The sequence below is a fragment of the Bufo gargarizans genome, chromosome 4, assembly GCF_014858855.1.
Source record: "Bufo gargarizans isolate SCDJY-AF-19 chromosome 4, ASM1485885v1, whole genome shotgun sequence".
Lineage (NCBI taxonomy): Eukaryota > Metazoa > Chordata > Amphibia > Anura > Bufonidae > Bufo > Bufo gargarizans.
Window position 1 is genome coordinate 165,351,201 of NC_058083.1, and position 25,666 is coordinate 165,376,866.

Here is a 25,666-nt window from a genome sequence, read left to right on the forward strand (position 1 = left end):
TTTGGATTTTTGGGGATCAGGTCTCCTATTATTTTGTCCTCCTTCAGGGTTTCCCAGTGTATTTTGATTATTTTTCTCAATATCCCTGCTTGACTATTATATTGTGTAATGATTGGTGGTATTTCAAAAGCTTCTGTTTTTGCTTTACTATATTCTAGTGTTTTCTTTTTATTAATTAATTCCTGTCTGTCAAGGTTTCCTATTAGTTTTTTCTGTGCTAGTAATTTTTCCCTGTCATAACCTCTGTCTTCAAATTTTTTCTGCATTTTGTCTGCCTCTATTTCATATTCTTTTTCTTTAGTACAGTTACGTTTAATTCTCACAAATTGCCCTTTTGGGATATTTTCCAACCACTGTGGGAGGTGGCAGCTTTCACGGGAGATGAAACTATTTGTATCTGTGGGTTTATTGTATGTCTTTGTTTGTATTTTTCCGTCTTCTATGTAGATGGTAAGATCAAGAAAATTGATTGTGGTGGTACTAAGTACTGGTGTAAATTCCAGATGGTATTTATTATTGTTAATTTCCTCGCAGAATATATTCAGTTCTTCCTTTTCTCCTGCCCAGATGAATACAATATCATCTATGAAGCGTTTCCATAGGACGAGATTCGACCGGAGTTGGCCATGGGGATAGATGACTTCATGCTCCCACTGGCCTACGTATATATTTGCAAACCCCGGTGCGAATCTCGTCCCCATCGCGGTCCCCCACTGCTGGATGTAGAACTTATCTTCAAATAGAAAATAGTTTATCTTCAGGATAAACATGATACATTCACAGATGTAATTTATTTGTTTCCCCGCCAGGGTTCCCTGGTTTTGTAGACATATCTTGACTGCTTCACATCCTTTTTCATTTTCTATTATGGTATATAGGAATTTTACATCCAGTGTACCTAGGATGTAATTTTGTTCCCATTTTACTTGGTTTAAGATGTTCAGGATATGTTGGGTGTCTTTTAGGTGTGTTGGTAGTGTGTCTACGCATGGTTGCAGGAAGATAAGTTCTACATCCAGCAGATGTAACAGAGGTTATGACAGGGAAAAATTACTAGCACAGAAAAAACTAATAGGAAACCTTGACAGACAGGAATTAATTAATAAAAAGAAAACACTAGAATATAGTAAAGCAAAAACAGAAGCTTTTGAAATACCACCAATCATTACACAATATAATAGTCAAGCAGGGATATTGAGAAAAATAATCAAAATACACTGGGAAACCCTGAAGGAGGACAAAATAATAGGAGACCTGATCCCCAAAAATCCAAAATTTATTTATAGAAAAGCCAAGAATGTGGGAAGCATAATAGCCCCAACCAACAAATGCTTGAGCAAAAATGACAATCAAATATCAAACACAACTCCAGGACAGAAACCGCAGGGAGGTTTCTTTCCATGCGGCAATTGCGGTATATGCAAGAAACTAAAAATAAATAAAAAACAGAACATAAAGTTGGAAATACACAATGAATGGACAGGGGACACAGTAACACACAAAATAAAAGATTATATTACCTGCAAAAGTCAGGGCGCAATATATGCAATAACATGTCCGTGTAAAAAAACATACATAGGACGCACAAAAAGAACAATAAGTAAAAGAATAGGGGAACACATCTACAACATAGGAAGAAAATATGAGGGTCACCCGCTCTCTAGACATTACAAAGAGAAACACGGGGGAAAGTATAACGGCACCACCTGTTGTGGTATTGAAATAGTTAAAAAAGACAAAAGAGGAGGAGATTATATAAAGAAAATGTCCAGGACAGAAAGCCGCTGGATATTCAACTTAAATACTCTAGCACCCTCAGGACTGAATTCTGAAATAGAACTATTCGCTTTCCAGTAGACATCAAACCAGAATACGGGCAAGGAAGGGGTTAAGAATGGGAGGAGATACGGACCTTTAAAATCAGCACCAGGAACCAGAACAGCTATCCCTGACGAAGATTAGCGATCTAATCGAAACGCGTTGGAGTATTTTTGGTCCTCCTGGTCCACCATAGCTACCACCGTGACGTCACGCAGCACTCCGTGCAAGCGTGTACGAGCGGCCTTTTCAAACCACGAGCTGTGCCACCGGCCGGGGCAAGCTCTGCAGTTTAGATTTTATATTTTTTTTTTTAAAAACCACAAAAAAAATAATAAATAATCATTAGGGCAAACCTCCCCAAACCCTTCCCCATCCTGGACGGCACCTAAAAAGGAAAAAAAACTGAAAAAAGAAAAAGCAAGAAGGACACAGAGGAACAGGATCCGCAGCTGCAACATCGAGGACAAGGTATTCCATTACTCTGGGAGTCATTGTATCATATACTGTGGGCCTTTACAGTACTGAACAGGCAGGGAGAGAGGGGAAAAGGGGGTATACGTCGCGCAGTACCGAACAGATACACATTACGCATCATTCACTTGATTTTCAACGGGGGCGATACCGTTGCGGTACCGCTGCGTCAGTTTTATTATAGTGCAAGCGCCGGTGTACCACTAGTATTCTATCAGAGCATAAAAATGTTTATGGGAGTGCTTTTTTTTAAGAACCTAGATCTCTCATGATAAGCTAATAAAGAGGACATATCACCTCTCCTGACATGTCTGTTTTAGTAACTACAGTACTTACATTCCTTATGAAATAATTTCAGATAATCTTTTTTTTAAATTAATTTATGTTTGTGCCATTCCTCCATTTGTCCTACTGTAAGTTTAGGAATAAAGGTACATGTGAGTGTAATGGGTGTGTGTCTCTGTAAAGTCTCACTGAGGCGGCACTGATTGGCCAGAGTGAGCATGGACCATCCCCAAATTGTAACACCCAGTTTTATCCTTATTTGTAAATAAGATTATAGAGGAATGGCCCAAAAACAAGCTCCAGAATTGTCTTTTAATATGCTGGTAACAGATCCTCTTTTGGTCTCATTTCTTTTCAAGTTATTCAGTATGCTCAAGTATAGAACTATTTCTGGAAAATTTGGTAAATGCCACTGAGAAGAGAGAACATATTGTGATATCATACCTACGGGTCCAGTTGATTTTTAAATTGTAGGGTAGGATGAGAAATACTTTTTCATCTTTGTAAGTTGGGAAATCCAATAATAGAAGATTTTCAAGGAATTGCACTTTCTGAACATGGTGGGACATCCATTTCAGGTTCATACATTGAGCAATTTTTCATTCAATCTACAGCCAGACCCTAATAAACCAGAAAGGTTAACACGCTGCCAAAAATGTTTATAAGATAGAACCAAGCTTCTACATGGTATATGGAATTGTGGCCAAGTACAAATTTTAGGGGTGTGTGAGGTTGGACATTTGATTAAGACAATATAAAGTGGGTAGGTCTCTTTATAGCTTCTCCCATACCTTTTTCTTTAGTGTGAGAAAATCGCTTTGGGGTTTCACTCCCTAGGTTGTTTTATATGAGGTTTTTGGTGGACAAGTTTTGTTTGCTGCAATGTTGGCCCACTACATTGTCTCTACAGATGGTGTTGGAGCAGCTAAGAGCTCTTTATTTGGAGAAAACTGAGACAGACCATAATATAAAGCAAACATTCAGCTAAGTTGTTAAAAAAAATGGAAAAAATTTATTAGTAAAGTATTTTTCCAGTTCAGAGATTGAGCACATTATGAAACGTTTATGCTTTCTGAATGGCATTTGTGAGCACAGCTTAAGGGTAGTGAAGATTACGTTGTTGGGGGGCATTGGTTTCTAAGGTTAGTGAGGCTTTGAATAATTGATTGCACTGAAACAGAACATATATATTTCTTTTTTATGTAACGCAATTGATGTTTATAGTCGAAGCGTCAGCATAATCAGAATTTTGTGGTCTGTCTTTTGTTATATTTGCTGCCAAAAAAATAAAAAATAAAGTATATTTAGAAAACAATGCAATATACATAGGTAATGTTCTTATTATTGGATTTGTTCTATTTCCAAATAGTCGGATCCCAATAGGAGAACTGCTTATGCATTATTTTCCATTTTTCTTTGAAAATACATAAGTAGCTTAATTATTGACAATATTCAAGTTGGTCAGCATTCATTTAAAGGGCATTTCACATGGCCTGATGTTAAATTAATGGGGGTATATTTAATCTATTTCATTTAATTTTTGTGTGTGTCGTTAAAAGATAGACAGTATCCCTCATAATAGTGACCTGGCACAATACCCTGCTGCCTTTATAGTGACCTCACAGTACCCTGCTGCCTTAACAGTGACCTCCACAGTGTACGATCCTTTTACAGTGACCTCCACAGCACCTTGCCCCTTTAACAGTAACATCCACAGTCCCTGCCTCTTTAACAGTGACCTCCACAGTGCCCACACCTTTTACAGTGACCACAGTGCCCTCCCCTTTAACAGTTACCTCCACAGCGCCCTCCCCTTTAACAGTGACCTCCAGAGCGCCCTTGCCCTTTAATGCTAGGGCTACATGACGACGTGCCGCATGAAATTTTGTCTCAACAATTTTTATAAAGATAGGCTATAGTGTTGCACTGCGACATGCTGCGACTACGACATGACAGTAGCAAAAAATCCATCCAAGATGGATGCATGTAGCAGCATAGTTGAGCCTTTTGTGTCGTGTGACTTATTATCGTCCTGTAACCCTAACTTAAATCTGACCTACAGCAGTGAAAAAAAATGCCTGGGTTGTTATGGAAACCTGGAGTAAAACTGCATATGTGGAGACTAAGGGCCATGCAAGCTTCTATTGGCTGATAAGGGACATATGACCGTGTATGGCAGTTGGGATATGAACAGAAAGACTTGCAGGCTTGTATTGGATAATGCATGTCATATTTTGGGAATATCCCAGGAACGGTATGCCCTAAAGAGCTGAGACCTGGTCTAAAACCTTCCCGGACACCTGATGTACCGGTGTGCCAAATTTGGTGAAGATCGCTACAGTCGTTTGGTCACGTATAATGAACAGACAGACAGAAACTAATTTTTATAATATGATATAAGGCCATTTTAATTGTCATTCCTCAGAAAGGCGTCAGTGAAAAACAAAACAAAAAAACTGCCATATAAAATGAACTATTTTATGGTTGTTGTTTTTTTTTTTTTTTACTTTTGTGTACTGTAAGTGTAACCAATACATATTAAACCCCTTAAAGGAGTGAGATCCATACTCTAATAAATGTACTAAATGTCGATTAATATCTAATCATAAAAATAGTACATTAAGTAATTATTTATTCAAATAATGGTTTTAAAATTGACATATTTTGTCAAATGGAATTAAGGGGCCATTTTTGGCTGATAACTGTGAAAAATTGTTCCCCATATGTCATATGTAGCTTTTATTTTCCAATAACAGGAAAAGCAATGAAAGCTGGCCTCTAGATGGTTGCTATGGGCAATAAGGACAGTTTTATTTTTTTCTGTTTGACAGTTATAATAAATGGGGTCCAAGGTTTTCTAGCTTATTGCAGTCCTGAAACTGGAAGGTCGTTACACTGTATCGTTACATTATATTTAATGTTTTTGTGAAGGTATAAATATATAGAAAATTATTCAATGGAAGTAATACTGCACAGATGAAAATTTTGTCTTTAAAAGGTGTGACAAGTCACTGTGGAAGGAGAACAAAATTGAACTAGGTCACTAAGGGTCATACAAAAACTTCAAGAGAGCTGCAATATTCAATAGCAGAGGTATGAGAGACCTTTCTTTACCAGTCAAAATGGGAAATTGTCAATACCAAAGCAACCATTTGAAAAGAAGGTCATCAGATATCAATGACCATATATTACACTGTAAATAGTATTTTTACTTCAAAGCGTGATGCTGCAAAGATTCTGCTAAGGTGATAATTCACTACAACAAGTTCTAATAAACTTAGGCTAATTTCACACCAGCATTAAAATCTTCTCTCAGGCTGCTCCAGCAAAGGAACAGCCTGTTGTAATTCATAGTATTTATTCGGAAAGGTTGGAGCACCACCAGGCCCCAAGGACTATAATGGGACCCGACGGGGATCCGGACAATTTCTAGCAATTGTGCTTGCACAAACTGATGCTTGTGGCGGTTTGTGCAAACACTACTGTACATAGATCCCCGCCAGGTTGCTTCATAGTCAATGCACAAGCTATGCTAGATATGATAATATGCAGTAGGCTGTTCTCCTGTCAGAGCAGACTGTTGAAAGATTTTACTTCTAGCATGGACCTAGCCTAATGAAGTTGGAGGTAAAGTAACATGAATGCTTCAACAGAAAGTTAAATCCTAGAGGAAAACCTGTTTAAGTCTTCAAACAAACTGGAACTATTATGGATCAATGTCTCATTTGGACAACATTTGATGACTGTGTTCAAGTGCCAAAATATAGAAAATGTACAAACAGAGTAGTGATACAGTTAGCATATTTTGGCAAAAACAGTTGTTAAAGTAGCACTCCTTCAAAAAACTTTATCCTGTGACCTGTTAGAAAAGTATGTGATGTAAACTGTAGTGAATGTCATTTTCTTACCAGTGACTGTATTTGTGAGTTATCCCCTCCCTTCTGACCCTTAACTGTGTCATTTGATCAACACTCTGATCTGCAAGTGACACAGGACAGGAAGCCAGTTACTTATCTATTCATTCCTATGAGACTGACATTGAGGTTCTCATAGGAGTACATAGAAAAACTGGTTTCCTGTCCACACATAAGATACTGTGTTATTTGCAAAATCAGAGTGCTGGTCACATGACAGCTGAGGATCAGAAAGGAGGGGATAGCTCAGAAATACAGTCACTGGTCAGAAGATAACCTTCACTTCAGCCATCTGAGTCCATTAGATGGCATTGTTATCCATTATGTGATGGGTCCATCTTTGGCTTGCATTCTGGAGTTCCTGATGCAGATATGAATGAAGCTTAAGGTGATCCCCTGAAAAAGAGTGACTGCCCTTCTTCATGATAATTATGCTACATTTTTTTTTATCTGGGACATTTCTAATACACAAGGCTCATTCTATTATATATTTTTTACCATTACTATGGTAGCAAACATTATAACAGTAGTAAACATGAAAGCACAGACTATTTTTATTCAAAACAAGTAAATTGCAGTGAGAATTCTATTATTTTATTGAGCAATATGTTAAGTTTATAAAGTTGTTTTGATCTTTCTGTTATATTTACCTGTTAGCTGCAGGATATTGGGATAGAATTTGTTCCAGAATCTGCACTGTTTGGCACGCATTTTCTGATCTGTCTTTAAGTCTTCTGTGTCTAAAATAAGGTAATGTTGCTCATCAAGTGTGAAAGCTGGCCATCTGTTTTCCTGAGACTGTGCTCCATTTGGATTGCTAAACGAGAGATATTTGAACGTAACGACTGTTATTACATACTCTGCTCATATTTTTCATTCCATTCTTTATATAAGCAGCCCTTTGGTTTCTCGTCCATATTCAAAACACACAACACATGCTTGTAATATCAGTCAGAATTAAAAGCTCTGAATGCCACACTGTGTTATAGGATGTATCAGTACACTGTGCAGACTGTGCTATTCTCTGTGCCCTATTTATCAAGCTTAGGAATACAGATAGACAGAACTGATCTTTTTGACCAAGAACATTTTACATTTGTGGATTAAAGAATGAAATGCAACATAAGAGATGGAAAAGCAGCATAAGTCAGTTGCATACTACTAAGCGTTCTACAGTACTTTTTATTTAAAAAAGCCCTCAAACTACAAGTTTGAGAGCCATCCATTTGCATATAACCTTTGACTATTCTAACCAGCCTCTGTCGTCTCAGGCAAACAAATGCCGATCAACATCCACAATGGCAGATAGTAGCTGGAACTGTAGCTAGCCAGTTCTTCATCCAGGGCAAAGATTCAGTTTGTTGCTCTGTTTCTGTGTCTAAATAATATGATAATAATAAAAAACTATATATAATAATAAATGGCTTGTTCGCTTTTCTACATACACATCATCCAAAGAATAAGCTTCACCAGGCATCATTTTTGCAGACCCTCAAAGGCATGTTCTGTTATTCTGAGCTATAAAATTCTACTGTTTATCCTACTTCTCTGCCTGTACCATGGTCATTCTAAAATCTGTACATCTTTCATTATATAATATAAGAAGGTACAAGGAATCATTGTGGATGATAGGTACGTTTCACTGAGGTTCCTGGCCTAGATGCAGTAAGAGCTGGTTTTATGTGTCAGCAGCAGTTGCTGTTTGACACCTTGATACTTAGTATGGCTGTAATAGCTGATCCGGGATGGCTCTTACTGGAAGTAGTCAAAGTAGTGGGTGGGTGACTACTCCCCATGTTCCAGGCCACGTCTGTATGCTGTGATCCGAGGGCTGTGTTGGGATCTGGGGCTTGAGCCGGTCTGGAGGGCTCAGACCCCTGTGAGGGTGAACAGGCTGCCTAACGCCTGCCTGTGGACTTGACAAAGCAGAACTACCAATAGGTCACACCCAGGAGAAAAGGTGACTTTTGTATATGAACTTTTCATGTGTGTGAACGATCACCAAGCAACTTACCTTTTTGTTTTTGCTTTCTCGTGTGTATAAACACTGATGTTTTGAACCAAAAACTTGTACTTTGCCTCTGTTCTGCACCCACTAATCCTAACTACGAAAGCGAATCCCCACAATGATATATATATATATATATATAAAGCAGTAAACTGATGTGAAGTATAGCATTGAATTAACTAGTGTGAAGGTGGACAGAAAAATCTCTGCATCACTAATATTATATAATGCATGGTGTCCTCATGTTATACTGTAGCTCTTTAAACATCAAGTTGTGGAATCTGTTCCCATCTGTTTTCTAATACTTTATCTACATTATAAAAAAAAAATATATATTACCATAATAAACTGAAAAGCAACATCTGTCTTTTTACCAAATTAAAATTAACTGTAGTTTCTAATGGTGCCTCTTTGAACAGACATCCATTAAAGAATATAGTTGAAAATGGCAATGTCTACCTCATTGTCAAGTATTTCTACCAAAACAGTCTACCAAATTTTTTGAAAACTGGGCAAATCCACCCACATATCAGGCAATTACAATTCTTGTTGGTCCGTGACAAAGCAATATCCCACAGACCACTCTTGTCTTTGAAGATGAAGCTTGGCATTGACTGCTTATTTAGAGAACTTTTACTGCACCCAATAAATACATTGCCCTACTTTGAAAAAACACTAATGTGGAAGTAGGCTAAGCTGTATTTCAAGAGTAAAACCTTTATTTAGATCTATAATGATTACATTTGAGCTTTTTTTTATCACTTCAGGGAGACAATAAACTGTTTAAAGAATTTTAAAGAAAAATGAAGCAGAAGAGATTCTTATACCATATACATGTGTTTCTGGTGGCTTTATTTTAGTAAATTTTCAGTTGACTGAAATGGCTGCTTTTAGACAACAAAGGGCTTATCAAAATATGTTTTCCCTATTTTTGATCTTGTGGCCCCTGCTTGTAATAGAGCCAATCACTCCTGCCGAACCTTGTCCTGCTCTTTTAAACACCTTCAGTGAACACCTTTTTCAGACTCTGAGGAATAACAGTCACTCAGTGATTGTATGATATGGGCCCCACAGGATAAAATGAGACAGTGGTAAAGCTAGTGTGTCAGCAGTTTTGAACATACTGCTAGCAGTAGGTAGGAGCTGGGGAGAACAGTACAAAAATACCATTTGTGGCGCTTTTCTCATCAGGAGTAGTGTAAATATGAATTTTTATTCTGCCAAATTCTACTCTGTCAAGTTCCCAGGATGGGGCTCAGAACAGAGTGGAGGGACTGTAAAGCAGCTCATTGCAGACTTCAATTTACAGTAAAGGTTCACCCTAGCCACATAGAGCAGAATTTGTCAGAATAAAACTTCATAGATGGATCAAGATGGATGGAGTTAGTCATCTGGAGAAATAACAATGTGTAAGTTTCAATGCTTTACATCTGGCAGTGGAGAGCCATCTGCATTAGATAACCCTGGGTGACAGACCACCACTAAAGAAGAAATTGTACAGTATCAGTTTCTTTATTGAGCATGATATGAGATGGGACTGGTTCGGGAGTAATGATTAGCTATTTCTTGCAGTCATAGGTGCCATAACAGAAAAATCTATATATGGAATATAGATTCATGGATTTTTTTAAGCTTAAAGAATTTGAATTTCTACCTTCTTCAAGCCAATTTTATCATCGATATTTGTCTTAATTTCACACACATACGGATGTAGCAGGGTTAGCGCACATGCTTTATGAGACATGTTATCTAAACTAAATGCGTGTAGTATAATACCTCACAAAGAATGGTGACAGCTTTTGATTAACTGAGGGTAGTGCAGATGTCCATCAAGGTGAAGTAGGATAATGGATTTAACAACTAAAATGAGCACATGGAGCCTAGCTGGACTTCTTTAACATTAAGGGTAAGCAAGATCAGATCATTACTAAATTAACTAATAGAATAGAGGGAATTCCATATCTGCACATCTAAACACATTTTCAACAAATTATGAATATAGTTTACATAAAAATTATGATGTCTCTATTATGAATAATAATAATAATAATAATAATAATAATACATTTATGTAAAAGAATAGCAACTTTTAAAGAAGATTTATCACTTTTGATCAATTACTTTATTAAAGAGGTTATCCCACGGCAACAACTTATCCCTTGGATAGGGTAAAAATGTCTGATTGGTGGGTCCTTGTTCACACGTGTGTCTGCTGCTTTATTCAACTCTATGACACTGCCAGAGATAGCCAAGCACTTGTACTTGGCTATTTCCTGCAGCCCATAGAATTGAATGTAGAGGCATCATTATGCGGGCAAAGGCTGTTTTACAGGGATTCACACCAAATTTAACCAGTTCTGTTTCAGATAACCAACCTTTCCCATTAGTTTTGTGAATAAAAACTAAATGCAATGATGTGGAGATGGCAAATGTCAATATTTTATTTGTAATAGAACGTAGATGACAGATCAAACGTTTAATCCGAGTAAATGTATCATTTTAAAGGAAAAATGCGTTAATTCAAATTTTCACGGTGTCAACAAATCCCCAAAAAGTTGGGACAAGTAGCAATAATAGGCTGGAAAAAGTAAATTTGAGCATAACGAAGAGCTGGAAGACCAATTAACACTAATTAGGTCAATTTGCAACATGATTGGGTATAAAAAGAACTTCTCAGAGTGGCAGTGTCTCTCAGAAGCCAAGATGGGTAGAGGATCACCAATTCCCACAATGTTGCGCAGAAAGATAGTGGAGCAATATCAGAAAGGTGTTACTTAGCGAAAAATTGCAAAGACTTTGCATCTATCATCATCAACTGTGCATAACATCATCCGAAGATTCAGAGAATCTGAAACAATCTCTGTGCGTAAGGGTCAAGGCCGTAAAACCATACTGGATGCCCGTGATCTCTGGGCCCTTAAACGACACTGCACCACAAACAGGAATGCTACTGTAAAGGAAATCACAGAATGGGCTCAGGAATACTTCCAGAAACCATTGTCAGTGAACACAATCCACCATGCCATCCGCCGTTGCCAGCTGAAACTCTACAGTGTAAAGAAGAAGCCATTTCTAAGCAAGATCCACAAGCTCAGGCGTTTTCACTGGGCCAGGGATCATTTAAAATGGAGTGTGGCAAAATGGAAGACTGTTCTGTGGTCAGACCGAGTCACGATTCGAAGTTCTTTTTGGAAATCTGGGATGCCATGTCATCCGGACCAAAGAGGACAAGGACAACCTAAATTGTTATCAACGCTCAGTTCAGAAGGCTGCATCTCTGATGGTGTGGGGTTGCATGAGTGCATGTGGCATGGGCAGCTTGCATGTCTGGAAAGGCACAATCAATGCAGAAAAATATATTCAGGTTCTAGAACAACATATGCTCCCATCCAGACGTCATCTCTTTCAGGGAAGACCCTGCATTTTTCAACAAGATAATGCCAGACCACATTCTGCATTAATCACAACATCATGGCTGCGTAGGAGAAGGATCCAGGTACTGAAATGGCCAGTCTGCAGTCCAGATCTTTCACCTATAGAGAACATTTGGCGCATCATAAAGAGGAAGATGCAACAAAGAAGGCCCAAGACGATTGAACAGTTAGAGGCCTGTATTAGACAAGGATGGGAGAGCATTCCTATTTCTAAACTTGAGAAACTGGTCTCCTCGGTCCCCAGACGTCTGTTGAGTGTTGTAAGAAGAAGGGGAGATGCCAAACAGTGGTGAAAATGGCCTTGTCCCAACTTTTTGGGGATTTGTTGACACCATGAAATTCTGATTCAACATATTTTTCCCTTAAAATGGTACATTTTCTCAGTTTAAACTTTTGTTCCATGATTTATGTTCTATTCTGAATAAAATATTAGAAGTTGGCACCTCCACATCATTGCATTCAGTTTTTATTCGCGATTTGTATAGTGTCCCAACTTTTTTGGAATCCGGTTTGTACTGTTTTCTTACAACTATTACATTTTGTAGGCATGGGTCAAAGGCAGAAAAATGCTGTAAAGTTTGTCTGCAATGTTGGATATCATTCAGTTGTTGTCAGATGCAATTGTTGTTAATACTTAAAGGGGTTATCCAAGACGCGGCTGCGAACCCTTGCTGCAGCCACTTCCGGGATCACGTGCCAAACATGCTGTATGAATGAGTCTGAATCGCTCGCTAAAGCGTTAGTAAGAGATTCAGACTCACACATGCACTGCAGGTTGTAATCCCATGATGGCATCACATGTCGAATATGTGGCCGCATGTGAACGCAGCTTCATTTCAAATAACCCCTTTAACCAGGAATTTTTGCTATACAACAGATCTTCATCTAATCCTTAAAAGTCAAGACCATGTTAAAGGGGTTCTCCAAGACCCTTTTCATATAGGCAGGCAGGATTCAGCTGTTAAAAATAAAAATAAAAGACTCATATGTCATCGGCACTCTAGTTCAAGTATCAAGCTCTGCTTCTTGTCCCTACTAATTTGGAAGTGTGATGTTGTGTCACCTACACACACGTCAATGCTGCCAGTCATTGGCCTTTCAAGAGGCAGCCAGTATGTGCCATGATTTTAAATATATCCACCTAGGCCATTGAATAGCCAGTCTTGTATTGAGGTCAAGTGGGGAGAATGGAGTTCAGCACTAGAGCTGGATTGCTAGTGATAGGAGAGTTTTCTTTTTTTCAAACACTGCACTGGCAATGCAGAAAGTGGTCCCTGGTCCCTGAGAATCCTTTTAAAGTGCAAGACAAAGAGGAATGTGAAATTTCACAAAGATTGGCAGTTGTTTTTTTGTTTTAGTTTTTTTTTTTTTTTAATCAAAAGCTACTAGAGCTGATAGGAAGTAACCTCTTCATTTGTCTGAAGGTAGTTGACATCATAAACACACAAGAAAAACTGCTCACAGAGACTGCACTCATGGTTTCAGGAGCACCATCTTTTCATCTGTCTGATATTTTTCTGAAAAAAAAATCCTTATTTAACAGAATGCCCATATGGCTAAATATGTAGGCTATATTGTGATGCATCTCTAATTATCAGCTTCTTTCTATCTTGTCTAAAACCATTAAGCATGTAATATAATTAGCATGTCATCAGTGCTAATATAATAAAAACAAAACACTTCTAAAATCGACCAAGTACAGGTCCTATCTAGGGCTAGTGGTAATTGTGTGTGTTATCCCTTCACCCAAGCATTATTTTATTTATTAGCTACTAGTGATGAGCGGTAGTGTTGAGCGCGAAAATTCAAATTGCAAATTTTTTTCTTGAATATCGTAACTTCGAGATTTCACGAATATTTAGAATATAGTTCTATATATTCGCGAAATCGAATATTAGTTTTTTTTTTTATTGTTATATTTTTTACTTTCCCACTTACCTAAAGTAGTTCTTACCTGTCCTTTGGATTCCTGGCTTCCTGGCTGCTCCAGTCAGTGTCCCCAAGTGCAGTCACAAAAACCATCAAGCGCTACAAAGAAACTGGCTCACATGCGGACCACCCCAGGAAAGGAAGACCAAGAGTCACCTCTGCTGCGGAGGATAAGTTCATCCGAGTCACCAGCCTCAGAAATCGCAGGTTAACAGCAGCTCAGATTAGAGACCAGGTCAATGCCACACAGAGTTCTAGCAGCAGACACATCTCTAGAACAACTGTTAAGAGGAGACTGTGTGAATAAGGCCTTCATGGTAGAATATCTGCTAGGAAACCACTGATAAGGACAGGCAACAAGCAGAAGAGACTTGTTTGGGCTAAAGAACACAAGGAAAGGACATTAGACCAGTGGAAATCTGTGCTTTGGTCTGATGAGTCCAAATTTGAGATCTTTGGTTCCAACCACCATGTCTTTGTGCGACTCAGAAAAGGTGAACCGTGAAGTATGGAGGAGGAGGTGTGATGGTCTGGGGGTGCTTTGCTGGTGACACTGTTGGGGATTTATTCAAAATTGAAGGCATACTGAACCAGCATGGCTACCACAGCATCTTGCAGCGGCATGCTATTCCATCCGGTTTGCGTTTAGTTGGACCATCATTTATTTTTCAACATGACAATGACCCCAGACACACCTCCAGGCTGTGTAAGGGCTATTTGACCATGAAGGAGAGTGATGGGGTGCTGCGCCAGATGACCTGGCCTCAACAGTCACCGGACCTGAACAAAAATCGAGATAGTTTGGGGTGAGCTGGACCGCAGAGTGAAGGCAAAAGGGCCAACAAGTGCTAAGCATCTCTGGGAACTCCTTCAAGACTGTTGGAAGACCATTTCAGGTGACTACTAGAGTTGAGCGAACACCTGGATGTTCGGGTTCGAGAAGTTCGGCCGAACATCCCGGAAATGTTCGGGTTCGGGATCCGAACCCGATCCGAACTTCGTCCCGAACCCGAACCCCATTGAAGTCAATGGGGACCCGAACTTTTCGGCACTAAAAAGGCTGTAAAACAGCCCAGGAAAGAGCTAGAGGGCTGCAAAAGGCAGCAACATGTAGGTAAATCCCCTGCAAACAAATGTGGATAGGGAAATGAATTAAAATAAAAATTAAATAAATAAAAATTAACCAAAATCAATTGGAGAGAGGTTCCATAGCAGAGAATCTGGCTTCCCGTCACCCACCACTGGAACAGTCCATTCTCAGATATTTAGGCCCCGGCACCCAGGCAGAGGAGAGAGGTCCCGTAACAGAGAATCTGTCTTCATGTCAGCAGAGAATTAGTCTGCATGTCATAGCAGAGAATGAGGCTTCACGTCAGCCACCACTGCAACAGTCCATTGGCATATATTTAGGCCCAGCACCCAGGCAGAGGAGGGAGGTCCCGTAACAGAGAATCTGTCTTCATGTCAGCAGAGAATTAGTCTGCATGTCATAGCAGAGAATGAGGCTTCACGTCAGCCACCACTGCAACAGTCCATTGGCATATATTTAGGCCCAGCACACACACAGGCAGAGGAGAGAGGTCCCGTAACAGAGAATCTGGCTTCATGTCAGCAGAGAATCAGTCTGCATGTCATAGCAGAGAATGAGGCTTCACGTCAGCCACCACTGCAACAGTCCATTGGCATATATTTAGGCCCAGCACACACACAGGCAGAGGAGAGAGGTCCCGTAACAGAGAATCTGGCTTCATGTCAGCAGAGAATCAGTCTGCATGTCATAGCAGAGAATGAGGCTTCACGTCAGCCACCACTGCAACAGTCCATTGGCATATATTTAGGCCCAGCACCCAGGCAGAGGAGGGAGGTCCCGTAACAGAGAATCTGTCTTCATGTCAGCAGAGAATTAGTCTGCATGTCATAGCAGAGAATGAGGCTTCACGTCAGCCACCACTGCAACAGTCCATTGGCATATATTTAGGCCCAGCACACACACAGGCAGAGGAGAGAGGTCCCGTAACAGAGAATCTGGCTTCATGTCAGCAGAGAATCAGTCTGCATGTCATAGCAGAGAATGAGGCTTCACGTCAGCCACCACTGCAACAGTCCATTGGCATATATTTAGGCCCAGCACACACACAGGCAGAGGAGAGAGGTCCCGTAACAGAGAATCTGGCTTCATGTCAGCAGAGAATCAGTCTGCATGTCATAGCAGAGAATGAGGCTTCACGTCAGCCACCACTGCAACAGTCCATTGGCATATATTTAGGCCCAGCACCCAGGCAGAGGAGGGAGGTCCCGTAACAGAGAATCTGTCTTCATGTCAGCAGAGAATTAGTCTGCATGTCATAGCAGAGAATGAGGCTTCACGTCAGCCACCACTGCAACAGTCCATTGGCATATATTTAGGCCCAGCACCCAGGCAGAGGAGGGAGGTCCCGTAACAGAGAATCTGTCTTCATGTCAGCAGAGAATTAGTCTGCATGTCATAGCAGAGAATGAGGCTTCACGTCAGCCACCACTGGAACAGTCCATTCTCAGATATTTAGGCCCCGGCACCCAGGCAGAGGAGAGAGGTCCCGTAACAGAGAATCTGTCTTCATGTCAGCAGAGAATTAGTCTGCATGTCATAGCAGAGAATGAGGCTTCACGTCAGCCACCACTGCAACAGTCCATTGGCATATATTTAGGCCCAGCACCCAGGCAGAGGAGAGAGGTCCCGTAACAGACAATCTGGCTTCATGTCAGCAGAGAATCAGTCTGCATGTCATAGCAGAGAATCAGGCTTCACGTCACCCACCACTGCAACAGTCCATTGTCATAAATTTAGGCCCAGCACTAGTGTTGAGCGGCATGTCCCATATTCGAATTCGCGAAATTTTGTGAATATTCGAAAGAATATTCGTAAAATATTCGCGATTATTCAAATTCGTTATTATTTCGCATATGCGATAATTCGAATTATCGCATAATACATATGCTATGCAAAATTCACATGTGCGCTAATGAAATCGCCTTACGAAGATTCGCAACTCAATTCAATCACTAATGTATGAATGCAATGCCCTTTGCCTCTGTTCTGGGACAAGTGTAGATATTCGCATGTGCGCTAATAAAATCGCCTTACGAAGATTCGCACCTCAATCACTTTCTAGGGAATGTGAGACTTTTGGGAATCAATCGAGATACAGTGGGGGGTGATGACAGTAGTTGACAGAGTACAGATCAATGTAATCTGTAAGGTGGAAAGTAAAATAAAAAATACGAATATTCGTAAATCGAATTTTACGAAGTTCTACGTATTCGCGAATATGGTGCTATACTATATGAATGCACAGGCCTTTGCCTCTCTGTTCTGGGGACAAGTGTAGATATTTGCATTTGCGTTAATAAAATCGCCTTACGAAGATTCGCAGCTCAATTCAATCACTAATGTATGAATGCAAAGCCCTTTGCCTCTGTTCTGGGACAAGTGTAGATATTCGCATGTGCGCTAATAAAATCGCCTTACGAAGATTCGCAACTCAATTCACTAATGTATGAATGCAAAGCCCTTTGCCTCTGTTCTGGGACGTGCCGATATTCGCATGTGCGCTAATAAAATCGCCTTACGAAGATTCGCAGCTCAATTCAATCACTAATGTATGAATGCAAAGCCCTTTGCCTCTGTTCTGGGACAAGTGTAGATATTCGCATGTGCGCTAATAAAATCGCCTTACGAAGATTCGCAACTCAATTCACTAATGTATGAATGCAAAGCCCTTTGCCTCTGTTCTGGGACGTGCCGATATTCGCATGTGCGCTAATAAAATCGCCTTACGAAGATTCGCGCCTCAATCACTTTCTAGGCAATGTGAGTAAGATCTGAGCTGTTGGACCTTTGGGAAACAATCAATTATATGTGTACTGTAATTTTGTGGGGGGGGGGGGGGAAACAAAAAACGAATATTCGTTTTTACGAATATATAGCACTATATTCGAAATATTCGCGAAATCGCGAAGTTGCGATATTCGCGAAAAAAATTTGCTTTTCGAATATTCGCGCTCAACACTACCCAGCACCCAGGCAGAGGAGAGAGGTCCCGTAACAGAGAATCTGGCTTCATGTCAGCAGAGAATCAGTCTTCATATCATAGCAGAGAATCAGGCTTCACGTCACCCACCACTGTAAGAGTCAATTTTCATAAATTTAGGCCCAGAACCCAGGCAGAGGAGAAAGGTCCCGTAACAGACAATCTGGCTTCATGTCAGCAGAGAATCAGTCTTCATATCATAGCAGAGAATCAGGCTTCACGTCACCCACCACTGCAACAGTCAATTGTCATAAATTTAGGCCCAGCACCCAGGCAGAGGAGAGAGCTCCCGTAACAGAGGATCTGGCTTCATGTCAGCAGAGAATCAGTCTGCATGTCATAGCAGAGAATGAGGCTTCACGTCACCCACCACTGCAACAGTCCATTGGCATATATTTAGGCCTAGCACACAGGCAGAGCAGAGAGGTCCCGTAACAGACAATCTGGCTTCATGTCAGCAGAGAATCAGTCTGCATGTCATAGCAGAGAATGAGGCTTCACGTCACCCACCACTGCAACAGTCCATTGGCATATATTTAGGCCTAGCACACAGGCAGAGCAGAGAGGTCCCGTAACAGACAATCTGGCTTCATGTCAGCAGAGAATCAGTCTGCATGTCATAGCAGAGAATGAGGCTTCACGTCACCCACCACTGCAACAGTCCATTGGCATATATTTAGGCCTAGCACACAGGCAGAGCAGAGAGGTCCCGTAACAGACAATCTGGCTTCATGTCAGCAGAGAATCAGTCTGCATGTCATAGCAGAGAATGAGGCTTCACGTCAGCCACCACTGCAACAGTCCATTGGCATATATTTAGGCCTAGCACACAGGCAGAGCAGAGAGGTCCCGTAACAGACAATCTGGCTTCATGTCAGCAGAGAATTAGTCTGCATGTCATAGCAGAGAATGAGGCTTCACGTCAGCCACCACTGCAACAGTCCATTGGCATATATTTAGGCCCTAGCACCCAGGCAGAGGAGAGAGGTCCCGTAACAGACAATCTGGCTTCATGTCAGCAGAGAATCAGTCTGCATGTCATAGCAGAGAATGAGGCTTCACGTCAGCCACCACTGCAACAGTCCATTGTCATATATTTAGGCCTAGCACCCAGGCAGAGGAGAGAGGTCCCGTAACAGACAATCTGGCTTCATGTCAGCAGAGAATCAGTCTGCATGTCATAGCAGAGAATCAGGCTTCACGTCAGCCACCACTGCAACAGTCCATTGTCATAAATTTAGGCCCAGAACCCAGGCAGAGGAGAAAGGTCCCGTAACAGACAATCTGGCTTCATGTCAGCAGAGAATCAGTCTTCATATCATAGCAGAGAATCAGGCTTCACGTCACCCACCACTGCAACAGTCAATTTTCATAAATTTAGGCCCAGAACCCAGGCAGAGGAGAAAGGTCCCGTAACAGACAATCTGGCTTCATGTCAGCAGAGAATCAGTCTTCATATCATAGCAGAGAATCAGGCTTCACGTCACCCACCACTGCAACAGTCAATTGTCATAAATTTAGGCCCAGCACCCAGGCAGAGGAGAGAGCTCCCGTAACAGAGGATCTGGCTTCATGTCAGCAGAGAATCAGTCTGCATGTCATAGCAGAGAATGAGGCTTCACGTCACCCACCACTGCAACAGTCCATTGGCATATATTTAGGCCTAGCACACAGGCAGAGGAGAGGTTCATTCAACTTTGGGTAGCCTCGCAATATAATGGTAAAATGAAAATAAAAATAGGATTGAATGAGGAAGTGCCCTGGAGTCCAATAATATATGGTTATGGGGAGGTAGTTAATGTCTAATCTGGACAAGGGACGGACAGGTCCTGTGGGATCCATGCCTGGTTCATTTTTATGAACGTCAGCTTGTCCACATTGGCTGTAGACAGGCGGCTGCGTTTGTCTGTAATGACGCCCCCTGCCGTGCTGAATACACGTTCAGACAAAACGCTGGCTGCCGGGCAGGCCAGCACCTCCAAGGCATAAAAGGCTAGCTCTGGCCACGTGGACAATTTAGAGACCCAGAAGTTGAATGGGGCCGAACCATCAGTCAGTACGTGGAGGGGTGTGCACACGTACTGTTCCACCATGTTAGTGAAATGTTGCCTCCTGCTAACACGTTGCGTATCAGGTGGTGGTGCAGTTAGCTGTGGCGTGTTGACAAAAGTTTTCCACATCTCTGCCATGCTAACCCTGCCCTCAGAGGAGCTGGCCGTGACACAGCTGCCTTGGCGACCTCTTGCTCCTCCTCTGCCTTGGCCTTGGGCTTCCACTTGTTCCCCTGTGACATTTGGGAATGCTCTCAGTAGCGTGTCTACCAACGTGCGCTTGTACTCGCGCATCTTCCTATCACGCTCCAGTGCAGGAAGTAAGGTGGGCACATTGTCTTTGTAGCGTGGATCCAGCAGGGTGGCAACCCAGTAGTCCGCACAGGTTAAAATGTGGGCAACTCTGCTGTCGTTGCGCAGGCACTGCAGCATGTAGTCGCTCATGTGTGCCAGGCTGCCCAGGGATAAGGACAAGCTGTCCTCTGTGGGAGGCGTATCGTCATCGTCCTGCCTTTCCCCCCAGCCACGCACCAGTGATGGACCCGAGCTGCGTTGGGTGCCACCCCGCTGTGACCATGCTTCATCCTCATCCTCCTCCACCTCCTCCTCATCCTCGTCCTCCTCGTCCTCCAGTAGTGGGCCCTGGCTGGCCACATTTGTACCTGGCCTCTGCTGTTGCCAAAAACCTCCCTCTGAGTCACTTCGAAGAGACTGGCCTGAAAGTGCTAAAAATGACCCCTCTTCCTCCTCCTCCTCCTCCTCCTCCTGGGCCACCTCCTCTTCCATCATCGCCCTAAGTGTTTTCTCAAGGAGACATAGAAGTGGTATTGTAACGCTGATAACGGTGTCATCGCCACTGGCCATGTTGGTGGAGTACTCGAAACAGCGCAACAGGGCACACAGGTCTCGCATGGAGGCCCAGTCATTGGTGGTGAAGTGGTGCTGTTCTGTAGTGCGACTGACCCGTGCGTGCTGCAGCTGAAACTCCACTATGGCCTGCTGCTGCTCGCACAGTCTGTCCAGCATGTGCAAGGTGGAGTTCCACCTGGTGGGCACGTCGCATATGAGGCGGTGAGCGGGAAGGCCGAAGTTACGCTGTAGCGCAGACAGGCGAGCAGCAGCAGGATGTGAACGCCGGAAGCGCGAACAGACGGCCCGCACTTTATGCAGCAGCTCTGACATGTCGGGGTAGTTGTGAATGAACTTCTGCACCACCAAATTCAGCACATGCGCCAAGCAAGGGATGTGCGTCAAATTGGCTAGTCCCAGAGCTGCAACGAGATTTCGCCCATTATCACACACCACCAGGCCGGGCTTGAGGCTCACCGGCAGCAACCACTCGTCGGTCTGTTGTTCTATACCCCGCCACAACTCCTGTGCGGTGTGGGGCCTGTCCCCCAAACATATGAGTTTCAGAATGGCCTGCTGACGTTTACCCCGGGCTGTGCTGAAGTTGGTGGTGAAGGTGTGTGGCTGACTGGATGAGCAGGTGGAAGAAGAGGAGGAGGAAGCCGAGAAGGAGGAGGTGGCAACAGGAGGCAAAGAATGTTGCCCTGCGATCCTTGGCGGCGGAAGGACGTGCGCCAAACAGCTCTCCGCCTGGGGCCCAGCTGCCACTACATTTACCCAGTGTGCAGTTAGGGAGATATAGCGTCCCTGGCCGTGCTTACTGGTCCACGTATCTGTGGTTAGGTGGACCTTGCTACAGATGGCGTTGCGCAGTGCACACTTGATTTTATGGGATACTTGGTTGTGCAGGGAAGGCACGGCTCTCTTGGAGAAGTAGTGCCGGCTGGGAACAACATACTGTGGGACAGCAAGCGACATGAGCTGTTTGAAGCTGTCTGTGTCCACCAGCCTAAATGACAGCATTTCATAGGCCAGTAGTTTAGAAATGCTGGCATTCAGGGCCAGGGATCGAGGGTGGCTAGGTGGGAATTTACGCTTTCTATCAAATGTTTGTGAGATGGAGAGCTGAACGCTGGCGTGTGACATGGTTGAGACGCTTGGTGACGGAGGTGGTGGTGGTGGTGGTGTTGGTGGTACATCCCCTGTTTGCTGGGCGGCAGGTGCCAACGTTCCTCCAGAGGCGGAGGAAGAGGCCGAGGCGGCAGCAGCAGAATAGGCCGAGGCGGCAGCAGCAGAAGAGGTAGCAGGGGGAGCCTGAGTGACTTCCTTGGTTTTAAGGTGTTTACTCCACTGCAGTTCATGCTTTGCATGCAGGTGCCTGGTCATGCAGGTTGTGCTCAGGTTCAGAACGTTAATGCCTCGCTTCAGGCTCTGATGGCACAGCGTGCAAACCACTCGGGTCTTGTCGTCAGCACATTGTTTGAAGAAGTGCCATGCCAGGGAACTCCTTGAAGCTGCCTTTGGGGTGCTCGGTCCCAGATGGCGGCGGTCAGTAGCAGGCGGAGTCTCTTGGCGGCGGGTGTTCTGCTTTTGCCCACTGCTCCCTCTTTTGCTACGCTGTTGGCTCGGTCTCACCACTGCCTCTTCCTCCGAACTGTGAAAGTCAGTGGCACGACCTTCATTCCATGTGGGGTCTAGGACCTCATCGTCCCCTGCATCGTCTTCCACCCAGTCTTGATCCCTGACCTCCTGTTCAGTCTGCACACTGCAGAAAGACGCAGCAGTTGGCACCTGTGTTTCGTCATCATCAGAGACATGCTGAGGTGGTATTCCCATGTCCTCATCATCAGGAAACATAAGTGGTTGTGCGTCAGTGCATTCTATGTCTTTCACCGCTGGGGAAGGGCTAGGTGGATGCCCTTGGGAAACCCTGCCAGCGGAGTCTTCAAACAGCATAAGAGACTGCTGCATAACTTGAGGCTGAGACAGTTTCCCTGGTATGCATGGGGGTGATGTGACAGACTGATGGGGTTGGTTTTCAGGCGCCATCTGTGCGCTTTCTGCAGAAGACTGGGTGGGAGATAATGTGAACGTGCTGGATCCACTGTCGGCCACCCAATTGACTAATGCCTGTACCTGCTCAGGCCTTACCATCCTTAGAACGGCATTGGGCCCCACCATATATCGCTGTAAATTCTGGCGGCTACTGGGACCTGAGGTAGTTGGTACACTAGGACGTGTGGATGTGGCAGAACGGCCACGTCCTCTCCCAGCACCAGAGGGTCCACTAACACCACCACGACCATGTCCACGTCCGCGTCCCTTACTAGATGTTTTTCTCATTGTTATGGTTCACCACAACAACAAATATATTATTTGGCCCAATGTATTGTATTCAAATTCAGCGGGATATAAATTTGAGGCCTAGTATTTAGGCGCTGGGTGACCGGTATGGATTTAGTGACAGAATTAGACTTGGAAATGCACAGAAGCGTGTGTGTGTGAAGTTATTCTGAATGACCCAATGTGCACCTTGAATATTATATACCCTTTTAGGGATAGATTTCAAATAGCTCTGATATAGCAGAAACCACTAAATTATGAAATTGCTAAATTGGGAATTGTACTTCAACCCAGAACAAAAAATGTGCTTTGACGGACACTAAATATCTTGCCCAGCAACAACAGTACAGCGGTGGGTAACGAGAGATTTAGAGGGAATTAAATTTGAGGCCTAGTATTTAGGCGCTGGGTCACCGGTATGGATTTAGTGACAGAATTAGACTTGGAAATACACAGTAGCGGGTGTGTGTGAAGTTATTCTGAATGACCCTATGTGCACCTTCAATATTATATACCCTTTTAGGGATAGATTTCAAATAGCTCTGATATAGCAGAAACCACTAAATTATGAAATTGCTAAATTGGGAATTGTACTTCAACCCAGAACAAAAAATGTGCTTTGACGGACACTAAATATCTTGCCCAGCAACAACAGTACAGCGGTGGGTAACGAGAGATTTAGAGGGAATTAAATTTGAGGCCTAGTATTTAGGCGCTGGGTCACCGGTATGGATTTAGTGACAGAATTAGACTTGGAAATACACAGTAGCGGGTGTGTGTGAAGTTATTCTGAATGACCCTATGTGCACCTTCAATATTATATACCCTTTTTGGGATAGATTTCAAATAGCTCTGATATAGCAGGAACCACTAAATTATGAAATTGCTAAATTGGGAATTGTACTTTCAACCCAGAACAAGAAATGTGCTTGACGGACACTAAATAACTTCCCAGCTACAACAGGACAACGGTAACGAGAGATTTAGAGGGATTTAAATTTGAGGCCTAGTATTTAGGCGCTGGGTGACAGGTATGGGTTTAGTGACAGAATTAGACTTGGAAATACACAGTAGCGGGTGTGTGTGAAGTTATTCTGAATGACCCTATGTGCACCTTCAATATTATATACCCTTTTAGGGATAGATTTCAAATAGCTCTGATATAGCAGAAACCACTAAATTATGAAATTGCTAAATTGGGAATTGTACTTCAACCCAGAACAAAAAATGTGCTTTGACGGACACTAAATATCTTGCCCAGCAACAACAGTACAGCGGTGGGTAACGAGAGATTTAGAGGGAATTAAATTTGAGGCCTAGTATTTAGGCGCTGGGTCACCGGTATGGATTTAGTGACAGAATTAGACTTGGAAATACACAGTAGCGGGTGTGTGTGAAGTTATTCTGAATGACCCTATGTGCACCTTCAATATTATATACCCTTTTTGGGATAGATTTCAAATAGCTCTGATATAGCAGGAACCACTAAATTATGAAATTGCTAAATTGGGAATTGTACTTCAACCCAGAACAAAAAATGTGCTTTGACGGGCACTAAATAACTTTCCCAGCTACAACAGGACAACGGTAACGAGAGATTTAGAGGGATTTAAATTTGAGGCCTAGTATTTAGGCGCTGGGTGACAGGTATGGGTTTAGTGACAGAATTAGACTTGGAAATACACAGTAGCGGGTGTGTGTGAAGTTATTCTGAATGACCCTATGTGCACCTTCAATATTATATACCCTTTTTGGGATAGATTTCAAATAGCTCTGATATAGCAGAAACCACTAAATTATGAAATTGCTAAATTGGGAATTGTACTTCAACCCAGAACAAAAAATGTGCTTTGACGGACACTAAATATCTTGCCCAGCAACAACAGTACAGCGGTGGGTAACGAGAGATTTAGAGGGAATTAAATTTGAGGCCTAGTATTTAGGCGCTGGGTCACCGGTATGGATTTAGTGACAGAATTAGACTTGGAAATACACAGTAGCGGGTGTGTGTGAAGTTACTCTGAATGACCCTATGTGCACCTTCAATATTATATACCCTTTTTGGGATAGATTTCAAAGAGCTCTGATATAGCAGGAACCACTAAATTATGAAATTGCTAAATTGGGAATTGTATTTCAACCCAGAACAAGAAATGTGCTTGAACGGACACTAAATAACTCGCCCAGCTACAGCACTAGGGACAGATTTAGCTGGATATAAATTTGAGGCCTAGTATTTAGGCGCTGGGTGACAGGTATGGGTTTAGTGACAGAATTAGACTTGGAAATACACAGTAGCGGGTGTGTGTGAAGTTATTCTGAATGACCCTATGTGCACCTTCAATATTATATACCCTTTTAGGGATAGATTTCAAATAGCTCTGATATAGCAGAAACCACTAAATTATGAAATTGCTAAATTGGGAATTGTACTTCAACCCAGAACAAAAAATGTGCTTTGACGGACACTAAATATCTTGCCCAGCAACAA

At 42.5% G+C, this 25,666-nt stretch overlaps 1 protein-coding gene across 10 annotated transcripts in view; it reads right to left on the minus strand.

Annotated features, from left to right (window-relative positions):
- Positions 1-25,666, minus strand: part of BCHE (butyrylcholinesterase) — a 215,938-nt gene that overhangs the window by 65,024 nt on the left and 125,248 nt on the right. For 8 of the 10 annotated variants that reach the window (XM_044291526.1, XM_044291529.1, XM_044291525.1 and 5 more), the window contains one exon: positions 7,142-7,308. The exons of 1 other annotated variant lie outside the window; for it this stretch is intronic. In XM_044291526.1, the coding sequence (XP_044147461.1) occupies positions 7,142-7,308 (167 nt within the window). Of the gene's footprint in view, positions 1-3,643; positions 3,853-7,141; positions 7,309-25,666 lie in introns of those variants that run through there. One more of the 10 variants, XM_044291533.1, reaches the window with a different exon arrangement.